At 39.0% G+C, this 20,188-nt stretch overlaps 2 protein-coding genes across 2 annotated transcripts; both read left to right on the top strand.

Annotated features, from left to right (window-relative positions):
* The first annotated feature begins 1,960 nt into the window (after positions 1–1,960).
* Positions 1,961–12,302, top strand: LOC100889686 (putative L-cysteine desulfhydrase 1). Its single transcript, XM_030997858.1, has 7 exons — positions 1,961–2,071; positions 4,084–4,376; positions 6,788–6,930; positions 7,720–7,836; positions 8,638–8,901; positions 9,337–9,548; positions 10,700–12,302. The coding sequence occupies exons 2-7, from the start codon at positions 4,111–4,113 to the stop codon at positions 11,027–11,029; spliced, it is 1,332 nt and encodes a 443-aa protein (XP_030853718.1). The 5' UTR covers positions 1,961–2,071; positions 4,084–4,110; the 3' UTR covers positions 11,030–12,302.
* Positions 12,303–13,806: 1,504 nt separating this feature from the next.
* LOC115929045 (uncharacterized protein K02A2.6-like) lies at positions 13,807–17,961 on the top strand. Its single transcript, XM_030997156.1, has one exon. It carries the CDS (start codon positions 13,807–13,809, stop codon positions 17,959–17,961), a length of 4,155 nt encoding a protein of 1,384 aa, XP_030853016.1.
* The last annotated feature ends 2,227 nt before the right edge of the window (positions 17,962–20,188 follow it).

Raw genomic sequence — 20,188 nt, 5'->3', positions numbered from 1 at the left:
ATATATAACATTATCATTATGCAACACGGAAATACTTGTTGATGTTTTGCCACTTTGCCATATGCTTCTCAAATTTGTTTTTCTTTTTTGCAATAGCTTCTTCAGCGGATTTATAAGACAAAATATAATTATTGAATTGTTTCAAACTAGGTACACTCTCTTGATATTTACAACGTAGAATGAACTGTTTACCAAGTAAAATAAGAAAATTAAAATCTGAGGTGGCTTGACTTTTTGGTTCGGCAATTCTAAATAAAATGATTTTGCCTGTAAGAAAATAATCGGGATTAAAATCAGTCACTCTTCTGCGTAGCGCATTCCAAAAGGCTGTAATCTTATCAGAGATAATGATAAGGGGCACGTTTAAAAAGTAAAAGGGGGCATTTTCCTATGTAAAAAGGGGCACTTCAGGGGTATTTGAAAAAGTTTGTGGGGGCACTGTGCCTCCTGTCCTCCGGGTCCGTCGCCTCTAGAAGACCCATCGACATTTTTGAGATTTTACAAACAATTAATCAAATGATTCTGATGAATATCTGTTGTCTCTTTGTCATGTTTCTTTGTCTACTCTTTTTTCTTTCTACGTCCTCTTACTTTTACTCTCTCTCTCTCTCTCTCTCTCTCTCTCTCTCTCTCTCTCTCTCTCTCTATCTCTTCCCCCTCTCTCTCTCTTTCTCTTTGGCCGGCGTTTTTGGCACGCCCCCCCCCCCTGGCGACGCGCCTGGTATATAGCAACTGCCGACTCACATTTTCCTATTTCATATTCCCTTTCTCGCCTATAGACAGCTTTTATAATTTTTTCCTTTTTTTCCTTTTTTTCCTCTGAAACCTTCAGAGAGGAAAGAGCAGAGGGACACAATTTCAGTGTAAATATGTCCCCCCCCCCTCTCTCTCTCTCTCTCTCTCTCTCTCTCTTTCTCTCTCTCTCTCTCTCTCTCTCTCTACCTCTTCCTCTTCCTCTTCCTTTTTCACCCCTAGCTCTTTCCATTTCTATATCCTGAATGTTTGATCACTCTCCTTTGTACTAAGTCTCTTCTCCCCACCTTTTTTCATGATTCAGTTAAACCATGTTTATAGTTATTTGTTAAGCACTCAAGCGCTTTTGACGAACATTTCTTATATTATTTTGTTACTTTATTATATAACCAGCTAGGCTGCTTATTATTTTTTTAATGATACTGCTGTAATTGAGGGGCTTGACTTCTACAAGCTAAGCGTTAATCTTCCTCGTCTTTATATTTTACAAAAATGTATTATATGAACTTTACTGTTGCTATTATGTACTCTGTCACAAGTTACATTTTATCGTGTACGTTGGATAAGGCAAATAAAATATATATTTAATAGTAAAAAACGCATGTTTCTTATCCATATTCTTCTTCTTCTTCCTTTCCTTCTCATTCTTCTCTTCTTCTTCTTCTTTTTCTTTCTTCTTCTTCTTCTTCTTCTTCTTCTTCTTCTTCTTCTTCTTCTTCTTCTTCTTCTTCTTCTTCTCCTTCTTCTTCTCCTTCTTCTTCTTCTTCTTCGATCTCTTCTTATTCTTCTTTTTCACGCTTGCTCTTCTTCTTTTTCCGCGTCTTCTCCTTCTTCTTCTCTTTCAAGCTTCTTCTTCTTCTTCTTCTTTTTCTTCTTCTTCTTCTTCTTTTTCTTCTTCTTCTTCTTCTTCTTCTTCTTCTTCTTCTTCTCCTTCTTCTTTTTCTTCTTTTTCTTCTTCTTCTTCTTCTTCTTTCTTCTTCTTCTTCTTAAGTTCTTCTTCTTCTTCTTCTTCTTCTTCTTCTTCTTCTTCCTCTCCCTTTTCTGATCCTCCTTTTCTTTTTCTTCTTGTTCTTGAAATAGAAGAAATTCTGTGGTGAGCACGCATGATACCAAAAATTTCTCTCTTTCGTTCGTTAGCCTCTTAGTAGAGGAGCCGATCGACCCTACCCAAATGGTAACCTACCCAAATAGGAACTAGGTCAGGTGACATGCTAGTCATCACGTGATTTTAATTGTTGACAAAAGAAGTAAATAGGTAGGCCTAGAGCCCTAGATCTACTAAAAGTAAACATCACTGCGAACGTGACAAATTAAAAAGGTAGGTTACTTCTGAGGATATATATAACTAATAACAGGTACCATTTAAATGGAAAATTGTACAAAAATGTAGTTAAATAATATACATTTTGCAGTCAATGCTAAATGCGTATTGAGTCTGGCCTGCATTGGCGGCGAACGCGAGGGCATCATGTGGCATGACTGTAGTGCACATGCATGCACAGTGCAGTGCTGACAAGTTTAGTTTAGCCAAGGAGTTACTACACTAGGAGTGAACACTCTGCCCTTAGGGCTTTTCTTATCACTCAGAGCGGGATTATGAGGGATTAGGGGTCCAACGAAAAACAAAACGACCTCTTACGCAACGAGGTCACCCTGGTCTCGATCTCCGGACTTTTATGTCCCATGGCCATGCGCGATGCCGTGCTAAACTGGCCCTCTCTAGGAGGAAACATCGACAGTCCAGTCATAATATATAGGTGGTTTATCTAGACTAGCTCTATACACATGTCGATAGCTTCATCATATGCGACACACACTCTGATGTCGTGGTAGTCTAAGAATTCAGCTCTCGATTGGTACAAAGATCTCGAAAATCGGCAAACGACAAGCTGAGTTTTGACCTGATTGTTGTTGAAAAATGTCCTTATTTTGTTCCATTTATATTCATATTTCAATGTAATATTAGTGGTAGACCCAGACTACCCCAGATGAAAATCATTTTTTTGGCAGACAAATGAGATTTTCTTCTTTATTTTGATGTATGACTCCACCGATCTTGGCCGTTCTTGTTATTGTGATGACCTATTGGAAACCTGTTAACATCTGCTGTGTCACTATTTTTCTATTGTCCCACTAATATATATTGGTGTGTGGTTTCAGTCAAGGAGTTACTTGTTTCAGTTCACCTGGCGGTATTATTGTGCGTGTTGGACGAGTTGAGGAACTATAGCTGCTAGCTGGGCCGGGAGGGCATGAATGAGATGACATGCATATAATTATAAGCGCTAAGCTTGGCGGATAGTTAGGATTATATTTAATGATTATTAAACAACTGTTCTAATACAATTACAAATCCATTGTGATGTCTAGACTCTAGTGATGTCTATTGATTGTCTTTGACTTTTGTGGCGATTAATGATGTTGATTGTGTTGTCAAATATGCAATTAGATCTAGGTCTATTTGTATATAAATAGTCTAATGATAATTGATCCAATGGCTGGGGTAATAGTATATTTGTAAAGCGCTTAGAGACATTTGTATTAAGCGCTATACCTATAAAAATTAAATATTACTATTATTAAATTAATATTATTATTACTGGTAATGTCAGGGAGCACCTCCCTGCATATTATCGATGGTAATGCCTAGATGTTTACATTTATGTTTACAATTTAAAGGTGGGGGGAGGGGGGGGGGGGGTGGGTGTAAGAGCACATATTTTATTTTGTCTAGTTTTTGAGGGAAAATTTCGCAACGACTCAGTCAGCCGCTGAATAGTCATCAGTCATCTTCCAAATAGTAATCGTCACGCGAGAAAGCTGTAAACATATCCTACAATGCACCGCACATGCCAGCGGTTCCGGCTGATTAACCGACCTTGCGCATGCGCCATGTAATGTTATTTACGACCGGTGCGACCAGGCGGCATTAATCCAATTTAGTGGAATGGTCGCTTGGGGAGCGCGGCATACAGGATGGGTCGTTTGACCCTAATCCAGTCCCCACTCCTAGTGTAGTAACTCCTTGGTTTAGCCAAATAAACTTGAGACAGTTGAAGTTACGTTGCCGGCTTGGTGGTTTATGAAAAGGTTTATGATATTGATATCACCATTATTATAGGATTACTACTAGCGAATCCGGGCTAACTCGGCCCACGGGACTACCCGAGTTAGCCCGACTCACTAACTAGCTGACTATTTAGGCCCTAAAAGTCAGTGTTAATAGTCAGAATTTTTAGGCTTACCGTACTACTTGTTTGGCGGGCTGTTCTGAAGTTCTGAAAAAGTAGTAAATCCTACAAAACACAATTTCATGTTCTTTTCTTTTAGGGAATTTCATAATCCAAGTGAAACGGGATGTCTCAAAGGAAATGCACTGTGGCTGTAGCCGCCATCTCTGCCTGTGCATCTGTGGTCGTCTACGAGATTCTGAGACGACTTGCATCATGGGCAACGGGAGATGAGCAGGAAGAGAAGACTACTGATGTTTGTGAAAGTGATGCTTTGCCAGAACTTGGAAAGAGCCTGCGTGATCGGGAATACTCTCTTGTTGAAAATCTCCATCCATTGAATAATGGCTCTTATGGCGGGGTTCCGCAGAGAGTGCTCAAAGCACAGAAAAGGTTTGTGAAGTGAAAACCTGTATATAAAGATCGCTCAAGGCAGGCATGAAAAGAAAGGGGTCTTTATAGCCAGGTGGTCTTAATTTACAGGTTCCTTTAGTTTAGTACAGAGAGAAACCATATTCAAGGGAATAAGAAAATGTGTAACCAAGCTTTTAAGATAATTATCGGAGGTCAAGACCAACAAAATTGTGCATTCTTATTATTTGCTTGATTTTTAAAACTTAGAAATCAAGTATGCTGTACATGAATGAAGATTAAGAGGTGCTGAGGAGGGCCATTCGTAATTTAAACACATTTTACAATGTTTGAGATTTGGGGGCACGTTTTGCCACCCATAGTACAGGGAAGGAATTACAGAAAAGGTTTGTGAAGTGAAAACCTGTATATATATAAAGACCGCTCAAGGCAGGCATGAAAAGAAAGTGGTCTTAATAGCCAGGTGGTCTTAAAGCTTATCTGCCGTAGTTTACAGGAGGGATTAGACTGCCCTGCAAGGTCACTGGACAGGTGGTTATCTCATCAACTCAGCTCTCAGTTAACATAAGAAAAAGAGGATCATGGGGGACCAATGGTCACCGATTATGCATTGTTTGTTATATAGAGGGCGCAAGTAGCTACAAGTAGTGCAGTGGGCCTTTAATGTACAGGTTCCTTTAGTGTAATACAGAGAGAAACCATATTCAATGGAATAAAAAAATGTGTTACCAAGCTTTTAAGATAATTATCGGAGGTCAAGACCAACAAAATTGTGCATTCTTATTATTTGCTTGATTTTTAAAACTTAGAAATCAAGTATGCTGTACATGAATGAAGATTAAGAGGTGCTGAGGAGGGCCATTCGTAATTTAAACACATTTTACAACGTTTGAGTTTTGGGGGCACGTTTTGCCACCCATAGTACAGGGAAGGAATTACAGAAAAGGTTTGTGAAGTGAAAACCTGTATATATAAAGACCGCTCAAGGCAGGCATGAAAAGAAAGTGGTCTTAATAGCCAGGTGGTCTTAAAGCTTATCTGCCGTAGTTTACAGGAGGGATTAGACTGCCCTGCAAGGTCACTGGACAGGTGATTATCTCATCAACTCAGCTCTCAGTTAACATAAGAAAAAGAGGATCATGGGGGACCAATGGTCACCGATTATGCATTGTTTGTTATATAGAGGGCGCAAGTAGCTACAAGTAGTGCAGTGGGCCTTTAATGTACAGGTTCCTCTAGTTTAATACAGAGAGAAACCATATTCAAGGGAATAAAAAAATGTGTTACCAAGCTTTTAAGATAATTATCGGAGGTCAAGACCAAAAATATTGTGCATTCTTATTATTTGCTTCATTTTTAAAACTTAGAAATCAAGTATGCTGTACATGAATAAAGTTTAAGAGATGCTGAGGAGGGCCATTCGTAATTTAAACACATTTTACAAGATTTGAGTTTTGGGGGCAGGTTTTGCCACCCATAGTACAGGGAAGGAATTCAAAACTTGCTTTAGTCATCTCAAGAGTTTTCAGTTTTTAGAAAGTTGAAATTAAACCACTTCACTTTGGGTTTGTTTTCTAATTGATCTTGTTTTCTGCATTGTTCATCTAGGAACTTCTACTCTTTTTTCTCATTTGTTCAACTCTGCAGCTGACTACAAAAGTGAACTTTACTCACATTTTTTAAAATACTGGTTTACTAACATACCGGTATCCAAATTTGTATGCATGATTTTGAAACAAATGTTGTTCTTGAAAACCTGAGGCTTGCCCAATTTAGCAATAAATAATGGTTGCAGACTGGATTCCGAGTATTATAGTTCATTCAAAACAGGTTATATAGAATAGCTCATCACTAGGTCCCCAGGAAAGATACATCTGTGAATTTAGATATATGTTAGTAAATCAGTTTTTGTGGCAGTCCAGTGCTAAAAACGTTGCCAAACAGTAAAGAGTTAAACTCAGATACCCAGGCATATATTGCCATTTGATACTACATGTGTGCAAAGTTCCTGTGCTACATTCACATCTGTTCTTAGTCACTGCATTTCCTGACTTGCCAGTGACCTGTGGGAGTAAGGAAACAGCTGTCAACTTTAAAGGGCAATCCAACCCTTGTAATAAGTTCATTTGTTTGAAAGCAGAAAAATGAGAGAAACAGAAAGTCAAAAGTTTGAAATAAACAGGACCCATAATAAGAAAGTTATGAATGTTTGAAATATGACATCACTTTAAGTCTATGTGAATCTCAAATTGGCAGTTTGGGTAGTGGATTGTGACGTAGATGTGGATAACTCTCACATTTGTCGTGTTCAAACATTATTTTTCTGTTATAATTGCCATCTCCCTACTCAAACATGCTGGTCTATTTGACTTGAGGGTATAGACTCATTAGGCAAAATAATTGAATGTATGATGATGTTCCATATTTTTCAGAATGATGGATGAACGGGAATCCAATCCTGAGATGTGGTGTCGCTTCCGTAGACAGGACATGTACAAGGATGCGGTCAAGAACGTTGCCGAGTTTGTGTGCGCGAAGCCGGAGAATCTGGTCTTAGTTGAAAACGTTACGACTGGTTAGTATCGAAGCAGACCAGTTTATAGTTAGCACACAGTTAGCAAAGTTCATTTAAACACTGAGTATTTTAGAATACATGTAATCACTGCCAGTGTGGTGGAAGTGCTTCATGAATACATTTCCAGTAGTCGTCTTGGAGGGTTTTTACAATTTTGTACAAATTACCTTTTTCTGTTTTTGTTTCATGGCTCAATTTTCTTGTGAAGCCGGGAATTAAAAAAAAGGAAACACAAGCTTTAAAATCCTTAAATTGGCACCATGCTGAGATATTCAAAAACATTGTTTATTATCAAACTTTGCAATTTTGGCAACTTTCCAACTTTATGGGGTAGTGATTTTGTTCACGGAATCGGTCTAGGAGGTCATTTTGTCCATGGAATCATTCTTGGGAGTAATCTTGTGACAAAATCTATTTTGCTTTCATGACAAAATCAACAGGTGATATTGCTTTTGTGACAAAATCAATTGCTGAGATTGTTTTTGTGACAAAATCAATTGGTGGGATTGATTGGTGACAAAAACATTGATTTTGTGACAGAATCACAGGTGCTACACTTGGTGCTCCATGGCATGTTGTTTTACATTACTGTTATTATAATTTTTGCCAATTTGAAGAATAATATGTGATCAATTTAGCCCTAAAAATAAATCTTTTCCTGCAAGGGTTAATACTTAAATTATACTTTTATGAAGTGCGAACTGCAAATGTCTTTTTATTGTTGCTTGCTTGCTACATGTAGGTGGCACAAATTTGTGATTTTACTTTTCTTCCTTGTCAATATTTCAGCAACAAACAGCATCGTGAAATCCTTCAAGTTCAGTGCTGGTGACCAGATCTTGGTGACAAATCATACCTATGGGGCTGTGCTGAAGACATTGAAATTTGTTACCAATCTCAATCAAGGTAACACTTTCAAATTCAACTCATCAATTTACATGCAGTAGATTGTACTACTAAAAGTAGATGTAGTAATGAAATATAAAATTTGATATGTTTCAACTTTGGACAACATTCTCGCCCATTTTTATTGTTTTCAGAAACATGATGTTTCATTTTAACAATGTAGCAATAATAGAAAAACTTATTGTTGCCAATTTGAAGAACAACGTATGATCAACTTAGCTCTAAAAATATATCCTGCCCTGCAAGGGTTAAACCTTGGGAAATGAGAAAGGAGTCAAAAGTCAAAAGGATAGACTGTAGGCTACTGATGTGTGCATTGGCCTTCCTTTTCATGTGCAATAGGAAGAAGTCAAGAAGAATTTAACAAAAAGAGTGGGAGCCATGATTCAACAACTTAGTGATACATTTGTAAGGCATGAAGATCTCAGTTCTCAGTTCCATGACTCTTATTCAAGTCTTAGGCATCATTTGACACAAGGTTCAAGAAAACTGGGTATACTTTGAAACCTCTTTTGTACAGTGACAAATACTTTCTTTGATGACCAAATAAATATTTCACCTACCCCCTCCCAAAATGGTATGATTACTTTGCAAAGCATGAAGATAAGGCTGCTCATCTTCAGTAATCTTTAAAAAAAAAAATGTTAAGTCATATATTTTAACCATCATTTGACAATATGTTTAGGGAATTCAGATCAAGCATGTTTTGAAAAGAAAAATCCTTCTGGAGGTGCTTCTGTGACCAACTGATGACAAAGGAAATATTTTGTATGCCTATCAAACCTGTCATGTACCTATCAGATGTCAGCACTGTGTCCGTTGAGATCCCAATCCAGACGACAGCCAAGGAGATCATCGATCTCCACACCCGTGCCCTCGACGAGAACCCCAGGATCAAGATTGCCATGCTGGATCACATTGCGTCCTTCTCGGCCCTCTTGTTGCCAATCAAGGAACTGATCGAGATCTGTCACAGTCGTGGAGTGATAGTGGCTATCGATGGGGCTCATGCTCCGGGGCAGCTCCCTCTTCGGTTGGAGGAACTTGGGGCGGACTTTTACTATGGTGAGGCGTACCAATTTGCGCTAGTGAAATTTGCTTTGAAATTATTTGAAAAGCCTTTTTAAATTCTATGAAATATATTAAGATTATTTAGATGTTTGAATAACAAAATATGAGTTGTATGCATTCCTGCACATCAACAGGAATCTATATTTGGATGTCACCCGACCTTCGAAGCCTTGCAGTCCTTTGTGGGCGATGTAGATGTGCCACAAGGATCTTTTATTGGACCTATACTATTCTGTACAGAGTTTATATTCTAAGGTAAAAATTGACTTTTGACACCGGCATATCTTTTCAGACTTAGTTTCTAGGTGATGATAATGATGATGTCTTCTTGTATAGCGCCAGTGTCCTCCTCTGATGATTGCTCAAAAATAACATTAAATTTTTTACAAATTTTAAATTAATGCTATTTTTCCATCTTAAATTTTGTAGGCAACTTGCACAAGTGGCTTTATTCACCTAGGGGATGTGCCTTGTTCTATGTACATCCCAAGCATCAGAGCTGGATCCGAACCGCTATCTCATCCCATCATACATTTGATCAAGATCTTCAAGATCGCTTCCATTACATCGGGACCAGGGATGCAATCCCTTACTTCACGGCCAAGCATGCCATTCACTATCATTATTACCTCGGTGGATTGGTGAGTTTGAGCGTGAGAGCTGGGGGGTGTTTCACAAAACTTGTCATCAGTGACAAATGACAATTTTTGTTATAAGCTACTGAAATCCTTGCTTCTGATTGGTTATCAGCAGATTTGTCACTGATTTTTGTCATATGTTATTGAAAAAAAAGGCTTTGTGAAACGGGTCCCTGGAGGATGTGTTCTGGGACCTGTTTCACAAAGCATTTTTTCAATGACAAATGACAAAAATCAGTGTCAAAGCTGATGATAACCAATCAGAAGCAAGGATTTCAGTAGCTTATAACAAAAACTGTCATTTGTCACTGATGACAAGTTTTGTGAAATGGGGCCCTGGTTAACAGTAACCTGGTTCTGACCTTGGAGAATTCTGTTTAATGAACCGGCGCACATTACTCGATCTGACTATGATCCAATGTAGGAACTCAGTGTTGATTTACTGTGGTTCGTAATGTTATGAACCAGAGCAAAATAACACTGAGTTCTTATAGGAAAACTATTCATTCAGATGGTCATATCTCAGCCAATACTTAACATATTCGATTGGTTTTTGACATTTGGACATTATTTTTGATGCTCTTTCGAAAAATGAAGTTCAAAATGAGAAATTCTAAAAGTAGTATTTTGATGACGTCACACTTCACCACTCTATAGGCATCGATTGAGGATAAGATTGATAAGATTTGGGGAGAGATAATGCAGTACTAAAGTGGATTTTATATTGCCAAAATAAGACCCACAGATTGCTTTTCAATTGGGTTGGATGATCTTCAGAAATATAAGGGAAGGTATCATCGATTCTCCAAATCTTCTTGTCGTCTCCTCTATGATGATGGTTAAATATTACATATTAGATTTCTAATTTAATGGAGTAAGCCAGGCCAAAGGTAATATTCAAGCACTTTGTGAAGTTCAAGTGACATTGTACATATCATGCGATACAAAAATGAATTAGTGGTATCATAATAGTACAGTAATTTCAAAATCAATGAATTCATGCCATGTTATATCTCACCCCTTTCTCTTGTTTTTTCTTCTCTCTTGTTAAATTTGTATTTCCTAATTATCTTGATTCTCTCTCTCTCTTCCTCTCACTTTCCCACTCTCCCTCTCTCTGTCCCTCTTTTTGCTTTTTTGATTCCATTTATTAGGAGAGGATCACAGCCTACAACTCTCTGCTCGTCCAATGGGCAGCTGAGATGTTGGCCAAGGCATGGAACACAACCTGGGTTGACCGGGATGAGGAGTTGAGGGCGCCATTTATGCGTCTTGTCCTACTTCCTCCATCTCCCAAGCTAGCTCTTTATGAGGCCAATAAAGATTTGATTTATGAGATTTTGAAAAAGCATAGTGTGGCTGTTGCTGTGAGTAATGATGGTGAGGATCGGTTTGTACGTATCAGTGCCCAAGTGTACAACTATAAAGAGGAATATTACTTTTTACGTGATGCAGTCATTGATGTTCTGGATATTAAGAATTAAAAGGATAACTAAATGTTGTTCCTATCTTACGGGTACGTTTGTACCTATCAGTACCCAGGGCAGTGCTTCGGGAAACTGTGATAAGTACAGGTTTGCCAAAACTCCATTGAAATGTGCATTAAAATTTGCAAGCATTTCAATAGGCTGATGTGTAACTATAAAGAGGAATGTTTATCTACTGCGTGATGCAATCATTGATGTTCTGGACATTAAGAATTGAAATGATTACAAATTTGTCTCTATTGTAAGAATACGATTGTATGCATCAGTGCCCCAGGCACATTTCACAAAACTTTCACAAGTAAAAGTTTACCAACATCCCATTAAAACATGCATTGAAATTAGCACACATTTTAATGGGATGTCGGTGGACTAGTGGTTATCATGACAGTTTTGTGAAACGATGCACTGGTGTATAACTATATAGAAAAATATGTATCTACTTTATGTTGCAATCATTTCTGTTCTGAATATAAAGAATTAAAGGATGCAAAGAAAATATCTTTATGGTAAGGATACATTTGTATGTATCAGTGCCCAGTCGTATTCTGAAATGATGATATATTTTATGTTTAGTAAAACGATGTTAAATTATCATAACAAATAAGAATTAGGACGAGTCATTGGCTCATGTACATGTCTATGCAAATCTGGCTGCAATTGCGTGAAGCTAAAAGAAGCATCAGCACAAGCAACAAGTATAAGCGTTGGTTCCTCGAAAATTTGAGTTGCTGTGTCAATTAACATCATTTCCACTTCCATAAAAAATAACATCATTTCAGAATATTGCCCCAGGGGATATCATTTAGTGATGAAATCATTGATGTTCTAGCTTTCAAATTTGAAACCATGCTGCAACTTCATGCTTTATTCTATTCTAAAAGAATGTTAATCTAGCTGTACATAGGGCTTATTCTAGGATCATTTTGTCTCAAAGTAATACACAAATTATAAAGATAAATTAGATTTATATCTTATTATGTTGCATGTAAATGTATTTTACTTTCTCGGTAGTCGGGATATATTTGTTCAAATATTTTTTCTGTTTCTGATACCAAGAACTTTTATTTTGGTATCAGTAAGATATAGGAGTTGTAGAATGTTCCTTTTATTTGTACCATGCAATCACCTAAATAAATAATTTGTGTACAGCTAGAATGTATAAAATCATCCTTAAAAACTTCGAACTATGGCCTTATGGATAATGAGTATGAACACAATAAAGAATAACATAAAACTGTTCAAGGAACTCAAGGTTTTTATTACAAACAAATATGATTTTGCCATTATTTTGGTACTAAAAGTGCCTTATTACAAGATGTCTTATTATTGAGTGATTTATGAAAGTATATTAACCCATTAGCGACTACACCGCCCAAAACTGCCCCTCCTTGTACTTACTAAACCGCCCGTTTTCGTTCGTTTTCAATGCGCTTTAGTATCCGTTCTGGGTTCTTCTATGATAATGTTATACGTGCGTAATCCTTACAATGTCTACAGTACGATTCTGCATAGAAAAATAGCGCACGGTTTTATATTATTCAGAACATTGTCAAAATGAAAACAATAATTGCTGTGTTATGGGACATGGCCTAATGTCAAATATAACACACTGTAGATTATGGTTGCAAATAAGTGGGATCTTGAAGACGATTATAGAGTCACATCTCACATGGGTAAGAGGTTTATTGGCGCAGACCAATATGCCGTGTCACAATGATATGCGTGCGCGTCACAATTATATTCGTGCACGCATCATGTAGTTTGTATACAATACATATGGTTAAACTTGCATAATACAACAAATAATGCAACATCTTCCAGTGAGTCATAGGCCTTTTCTACAGAATCTCTAGTTGCTAATGGGTTAAAATGAATAGAAACGTACCTCATTGTAGATGAAACTCATTTTAAAACCTTAATTGCCAGTTCGTGACAGCTGAGACACATTACATATTACATACGTGTGCAATCATTTTTTTTGTGTATATCCACTCAATGGAAAACTTCATTAAGTTCATTTTTATTCAATAATCATGTATTATTTGTGATTACCTGCACCAGTGAACGTTAGAGAGAAGGTTGAGTTCTGGGAAGAGGTGAAAAATAATTTGTGAGCGTTATCATTCTTATTAGGCAATTGTGGAAGAACATCAGATATTACATGTTCCCTAAAAAGCATGGCTCCTCAAATGCCTTCATATTCTAAATATGTCATGTATTATCGTAAAACTCGGGGGGGGGGGGGTAGGATTTTTACGCCACATGTTTGTGTAGTCCCATATACATCTTCCTGTGTACAGTGAGGTCAATGTTTGTAACTTTACCAAGACTTGGCCAAATTTCCTATCAATTTTATGATTCCAGAACCTTGCAATACGCACCAATAGTTATATGCTAGATGATCAACCTTTTCTGGTCGATTCCACACCAATTCTTTCACAATCCAATCGCATGACCAGAACTCAACTTCATCTTTAACCCTTTCTTGACAGGCTTTCCACATTCTGTGGTTTGGCGCTTGTCATGATAATGAATATGTATCAGATTATGCAAATGTGACACCTGTGACCTCAGGAGGTCAGATCGCATGTGCGCGCGCGATGTATATGCGATACGCGTGACTTGATACCCAGTGCGGGGAATAAACACCAGACTATGGTTTATGGAATTCAACTACTTTGTTAGTTTGTTTGCACTTAATATGTGACATTGGCGACGAGGATTAATGTTTCTTGGATGTTGAATCTGTGGCTACGAGCTGGAAAAGTTTCAACATGGCATTCGCTGGAGCGGAATTGTTAGCGCTTCGAGGAGTTCCACACTTCGATCCGACGGGTGGTGCAAGTATTGTCAGCGGCAAGTGGCAAGCTTGGCTTGAAGAGTTCGAAGCCTACGCCGATAGTCGCGGCCTGTTTCTGGACGGATGTACGCCGGCCCAGGAGGCTCAACGGAGAGCACTGTTGCTGTACACTGCGGGGCCTGTGGTAAGGGAGACTTTCAAAACACTTCCCAATAAAGGAGAGAGGAATGAGTATCAAAAAGCCACAGATGCCCTAAATGCTCATTATGTTGTCAAACCTAATGCTACGTTTCAAAGACATTTGTTCAGGAAAACAAAGCAGGAAGATGGTGAAACGGTTGCCCAATTTGTTACCAAATTACGACAGGTTGCTATTGGATGCAATTTCGTAGCTGGGGATGTAGAAAACCAAATTCTTGACCAAGTAGTTCAGTATTGTAGAGCTGATAAACTTCGCAGGAGAATGCTGGAGAAAGGAGGTGAGCTCAAGTTAAATGATGCATTGTCCATGGCTGCTGCTCTAGAAGCTGTTGAAGGTCAATTTAACTCCATGTCATTGAGAGAGAGAGAAAGGCCTAGAGCTGGTGGACAAGTTCAAGTGAACCAAGTATCGTATGAGAATGACAGAAAAAAGAATTTGGAATGCTACCGATGTGGGAACAAAGGACATTTTGGGAAGGATGCATCATGTCCAGCCAAAGGAAAGATCTGTCGGAAATGTGGAGGCCAAAACCACTTTGCGACAATGTGCAAAAGTAAGGCCAAGAGCACAAGTGAGGCGAGAGGAAAATTCAGAGATGGGAAGTCCAGAGATGGAAAGAAGTATAAGAATAGAGTTCGCCAAGTGGAAGGTGAACCCGGAAATGATAGTGATGATGACAACAGCCGTGGCCGTGATCAGAGGTACTATCAATTTGCTGTGAATGGTGATCATGAGAAAGTCCCAATAATCATTGGAGGTGTCACAGTCCCAGTGATAGTAGATTCGGGAAGTGATTGCAATGTAATAGATCAGATGTTGTGGGAGAAACTGAAGAAGGACAAAATCATCTGCAAATCTACTAAGAGTACCAAGAGGCTTTATCCGTACACATCACATATACCATTAACAACTGTTGGATGTTTCACAGCCACCGTAGAAGTTGGCAAGATGAAGTCGACTGCAGAGTTTGTTGTCATTAAAGAAAAGGGAGAACCTTTACTGAGCAAACATACGTCTAGAGAGCTGGGAGTGCTCCAGGTGGGAATTGTACATGTAAATGCGGTACAGAGTTATGCAGGTTTAAAGCAGGAGTTTGAAGCAGTCTTCAAAGGAGTTGGGAAGTTGAAGGGCCGACAGGTGCGGTTAGCAGTGGATGAAACGGTGAAGCCAGTGGCCCAGCCTGTGCGAAGGACTCCATTTGGACTGAGAAAAAAGGTCGAGATGAAGATTGCGGAATTGATCGATCTCGACATCATTGAGCCAGTTGAACGCTCCACGCCATGGGTAAGCCCAGTTGTCATAGTTCCAAAGAGAAATGATGAAATAAGACTGTGTATCGATATGCGTAGAGTGAACGAAGCAATCATAAGAGAACGTCACCCCATTCCCACTATTGAGGAAGTCCTACAGGAGCTGTCGATTAGCAAGGTCTTTTCGAAAATAGACCTGAAGTGGGGGTACCACCAACTGGAGTTACATCCGGAGTCTAGAGAGGTGACAACCTTTGTCACTCATTGTGGGTTGTTCCGCTATAAGAGACTGTTGTTCGGAATCAATGCTGCTCCAGAGATTTATCAATATGAGATACACAGAGTGATAGCTGGGATAGAAGGAGCTGCGAACATATCAGATGACATCATTGTGCATGCATCGACCCAGAAAGAGCATGACAAGAGGTTGAAGCAGGTGCTTGGCAGACTGCGGGACGCAGGACTTACTGCAAATGCAGAAAAGTGTAAGTTTGGTGTCTCTGAGTTGGACTTCATGGGGCACAGACTGACTAGCGAGGGACTCAACCCAGGATTGGCCAAGGTGAAAGCAATTGCAGAGGCCCGTGAACCCCAGACTGCAACTGAGATGAGAAGTTTCTTGGGGCTAGTCAACTACTGCGCAAAGTTCATTCCGAACTTTGCTACATTGGCAGATCCACTGAGAAAGCTGACCAGAAAGGACACGCCATTTCAATTTGGTCATGAACAGCGACAAGCGTTTAAGTCGCTAAAGGAAAGCTTGATGAGTGCAGAGACCCTGGGCTACTATGATCTAAATGCACCGACAAAAGTCATAGCGGATGCCAGTCCAGTTGGCTTAGGAGCAGTGCTGGTGCAGGTGCATGGTGATGGCCCGAGGATAGTAGCATATGCCAGCCGCTCGTTAAGTAACGTTGAAAGGAGATACTCTCAGACGGAAAAAGAAGCCCTTGGACTTGTGTGGGCTTGTGAAAGATTCCATGCGTACCTGTATGGAATAGAGTTTGATCTAGTGACTGATCACAAACCGCTTGAAGTCATTTATTCACCGAGATCTAAGCCATGTGCGAGAATAGAGCGGTGGGTTCTGAGGCTTCAACAGTACAAGTACAGGGTAGTCCACATCGCAGGAAAGTCCAACATAGCAGATCCATTGTCAAGATTGCTGAAGGATGATCAACCGAGAGAAACTTCTGTGTTGGAAACAGAAGCAGAGAGCTTTGTGCGTTTTGTGGCAGTCCAGTCAACGCCAGGTGCGGTGACAACGAAGGAAGTCGAAAGAGAATCTGAACATGATCCTGAACTCGAAGTTATCAGAGAGTGTATTCACAGTGGACAATGGGATGATTGTCCATATAAAGCATACATTCCCATCAAGGATGAACTCTGTATAATTGGTCAGTGTGTGCTGAGAGGTAGCAGATTGGTGATTCCACAGGCACAGAGGCCAAAGATGGTGTCATTAGCTCACGAAGGACACCTGGGCATTGTTGGCACCAAACAGAATTTGAGAACCAAGGTATGGTGGCCAGGATGTGAGAAAGATGCAGAGAAATTCGTCAAGACTTGTCATGGTTGCCAAATCACAAGCAGGGGTAATCCACCAGAACCAATTCGAAGTACTATGTTGCCAACAGGACCTTGGGTGGATGTAGCTGTTGATTTCCTAGGACCACTTCCGACAGGAGAATCTATACTTGTGGTAGTTGATTATTATAGCAGATACTACGAGTATGCAATCATGAAATCAACCACTGCAGAGAAGACAGTCAAAGCCCTGGCTGAAATCTTTGGCAGACATGGGTTACCTGTGACGTTATACTCAGACAATGGACCCCAGTTCATCTCAGAAGTTTTCGCAGAGTACATGAACATTACAGGAATTCACCACCATCGGGTGACTCCTAAATGGCCCCAAGCCAACGGCGAGGTCGAAAGACAGAACCAGAGTATAGTGAAAAGGCTTAGAATTGCACAGGCAGAAGGCAAGGATTGGAAAGAGGCCTTGCTGACTTACGTCGCAGTCTACAGGGCTAGTACTCATTCGACAACGGGAAAAAGCCCGGCAGAAGTGTTGTTCGGGAGAAAGATCCGAACTAAACTACCACAAATCCAGGACATTAGTGAGGATCAGGAACTCAGAGACAGGGACCTCCAAATGAAAAGTGGTGCAAAACACTATGCAGATCTGAAGAGGGGAGCCGTACATTCTGACATAGTGCCAGGAGATAAGGTGATAGTAAGACGTGATGAAAGGAGGAAACTAGACACGCCATACTTTAGCCAGCCATACACAGTGACAGCAAGAACAGGAAGTATGGTAACTGTGAAATCTCCTGACGGAGTCCTGTATAATAGGAATGTATCAAGTGTAAAAAGATACATGTCCCGAGACACTCATAACGAAGCTGCCAATCCAGAGAGGACAGACGGCAATCCTGAGGCGGTGACCGGTATTCCTGAAGGGTCGGACGGTAATCCTGAGGCGGAGACCAGTACTCCTGAGGCGGTGACCAGAGATCCAGACTCAGAGGCAGCGAGCAACACATCAGGCGGTGACCAGAGACATCAAGATGGTGATACCCAAGCAGAGACAACAAACACCAACGTTCCTATGGCAGCTAGTAGACCACAACGCCAGAGAAGATTCCCTAAGCGATATGATGATTTTGTGTGATTCCAGATCAATATGGTGGGGATGAGCTCTTTGTAAAATAGCGACAGTGATATATGAAACTACATGTGCCAAGGAGAAATGTTTGGAAATCATTGGTTGAAGCCAAGTTATGATTTAAAGGGTGTACGCCTTGCGCTGCCCATATTTGTGAAATCGACATGTTGGAGAAATCACCATGGAAACCAAGCGTACGAGGAAGTTGTGTTATGTGCTAAAATAATAAGTTCTGATATATAGATGTTTCAATATTACACATACATTAATCAATGTAAAAGGGTGTACGCCGAACGCTGCCCTTATTGTATGTGATAGGTGTTGCGAAAAACACAAGTTTGAGTTGGAGCATCGATCAGTTTTCAAAAATGGATTCAATCATCGAAGAGAGTATTTCCAAAAACTTCAGTTTCAGCTAGTCGTATGAACGCTTGGAGATAACAGATGATTTACACAAACTCAAAACTAGAACTCAAATAGTATCCAATGAACAATTGAACTTTTATTTGGACCACAGACTGGATGCATGAAAGATATTGCATGAAAGATATTATATTGCATGTTATGTTTTATGTTGTTCAACAAAGTTGTTTGGAAGATAAAACATTTGGGAAAAGTTTATCGACCAGATAAATTTGTTGTTTGTTAGAAGTTGTTCTTTAAAAAAAAAAAAAAAAAAAAAAAAAAAAAAGGAAGAAACAAAAGCAAATGCATCAAAGCATGTTTATTTCAGTAATTCACATATGGCTGAAACACAAGAACAAAAGAAATAATACAAGAATTTTCAGTGAAACTATAGTATAAAAATAGACCAGGATAAAGTTTCATTCTGGCAAAGGAGGGATGTCATGATAATGAATATGTATCAGATTATGCAAATGTGACACCTGTGACCTCAGGAGGTCAGATCGCATGTGCGCGATGTATATGCGATACGCGTGACTTGATACCCAGTGCGGGGAATAAACACCAGACTATGGTTTATGGAATTCAACTACTTTGTTAGTTTGTTTGCACTTAATATGTGACAGCGCTCAATAACTTTTGATTCAGAGCCCTAAAAAACATTACCAGGGGGGTTTTTCACAAAGATCCTAAGTTGAACTTATCTCTAAGTTGGACTTAACAATTATGGAAAGCCATCAGCATCATTGAAAATATTTTGTAAAAGTTATTTTAAAAGGCATAAAATGTTGATTCAAATCAATCATGTTTTCTCTTTATTATGAAAGATTTCATGTTCTTGATGTGGAATTTATGAAAAGTTTAAAACACTTTTGCTTTTGAATATATTTTATTTTAAGGCTACAAATGGCTCTCCATAACTTTTAAGTCCAACTTAGATTTAAGTTAGACTTTGAATCTTTGTGAAACACCCCCCTGATGCATATAGTAGGAAGAGCAACATTTCTGCATTCACTGCATCCATCTCACTTGTATGACCATATTTTGATGCCAGGAATTTTGAAAAGGAAAAATTAGCTTTAAAATCATTAAATTGGCAACACATCAAGAGGTTCTTTATCATGATTTTTATCGAAATTTGCAATTTTCTCAACTTTTTGACGCAGTCCGTACATATACAAATTGTTATTAGGGACATTACATTTTATTAGAACATTGTTGATAACAATGAAGGAAATAACATTGTTGCCAATTTGAAGAACAACTCATGATCAATTTTGCCATTATGTAATATAACCCTACACTCAACGTCTGTGTCTAAAAAATTTAGACCACATTTATTTATACAATGTGGGCTTGTTCTAACTTGTGTGCAAATGCTATTAGCAGGTAATTGTACAGGTAGCAACGAACAGAAGGAAAGAAAAAAACTGAAATAAAGTGGTTACTACAGCACATATACGGTAGTTGTTCATCAGCCACTGAAACTGCATGATTACCGGTATACAGGTTTATAGGAGGGATCCTCCTTCTATTATACAACTATTTAAAGATAAAGACCAGTTATGATGGTCATGCGATTGCATTGTGAAAGAAACGTTGTGGAATCGCTCAGAAAAGGTTGATCATCTAGAATATAAGTATTGGTGTGTACTGCAAGGTTCTGGAATCATCAAAATGATAAGAAATTTGACCCAGTCTTCGTAAAGTTACAAGCACTGCATGTACACAGAAAGATGTATATGGGACTATACGCACACATGCGCGACACATGCGTTTATCTCTCACATACCAATAGATAAACTAATTTACCAAATATGTCAATTAG

The sequence above is a fragment of the Strongylocentrotus purpuratus genome, unplaced genomic scaffold, assembly GCF_000002235.5.
Source record: "Strongylocentrotus purpuratus isolate Spur 01 unplaced genomic scaffold, Spur_5.0 spur5_scaffold_4, whole genome shotgun sequence".
NCBI classification, from domain to species: domain Eukaryota; kingdom Metazoa; phylum Echinodermata; class Echinoidea; order Camarodonta; family Strongylocentrotidae; genus Strongylocentrotus; species Strongylocentrotus purpuratus.
This window is presented reverse-complemented; position numbering and strand designations above follow the sequence as displayed.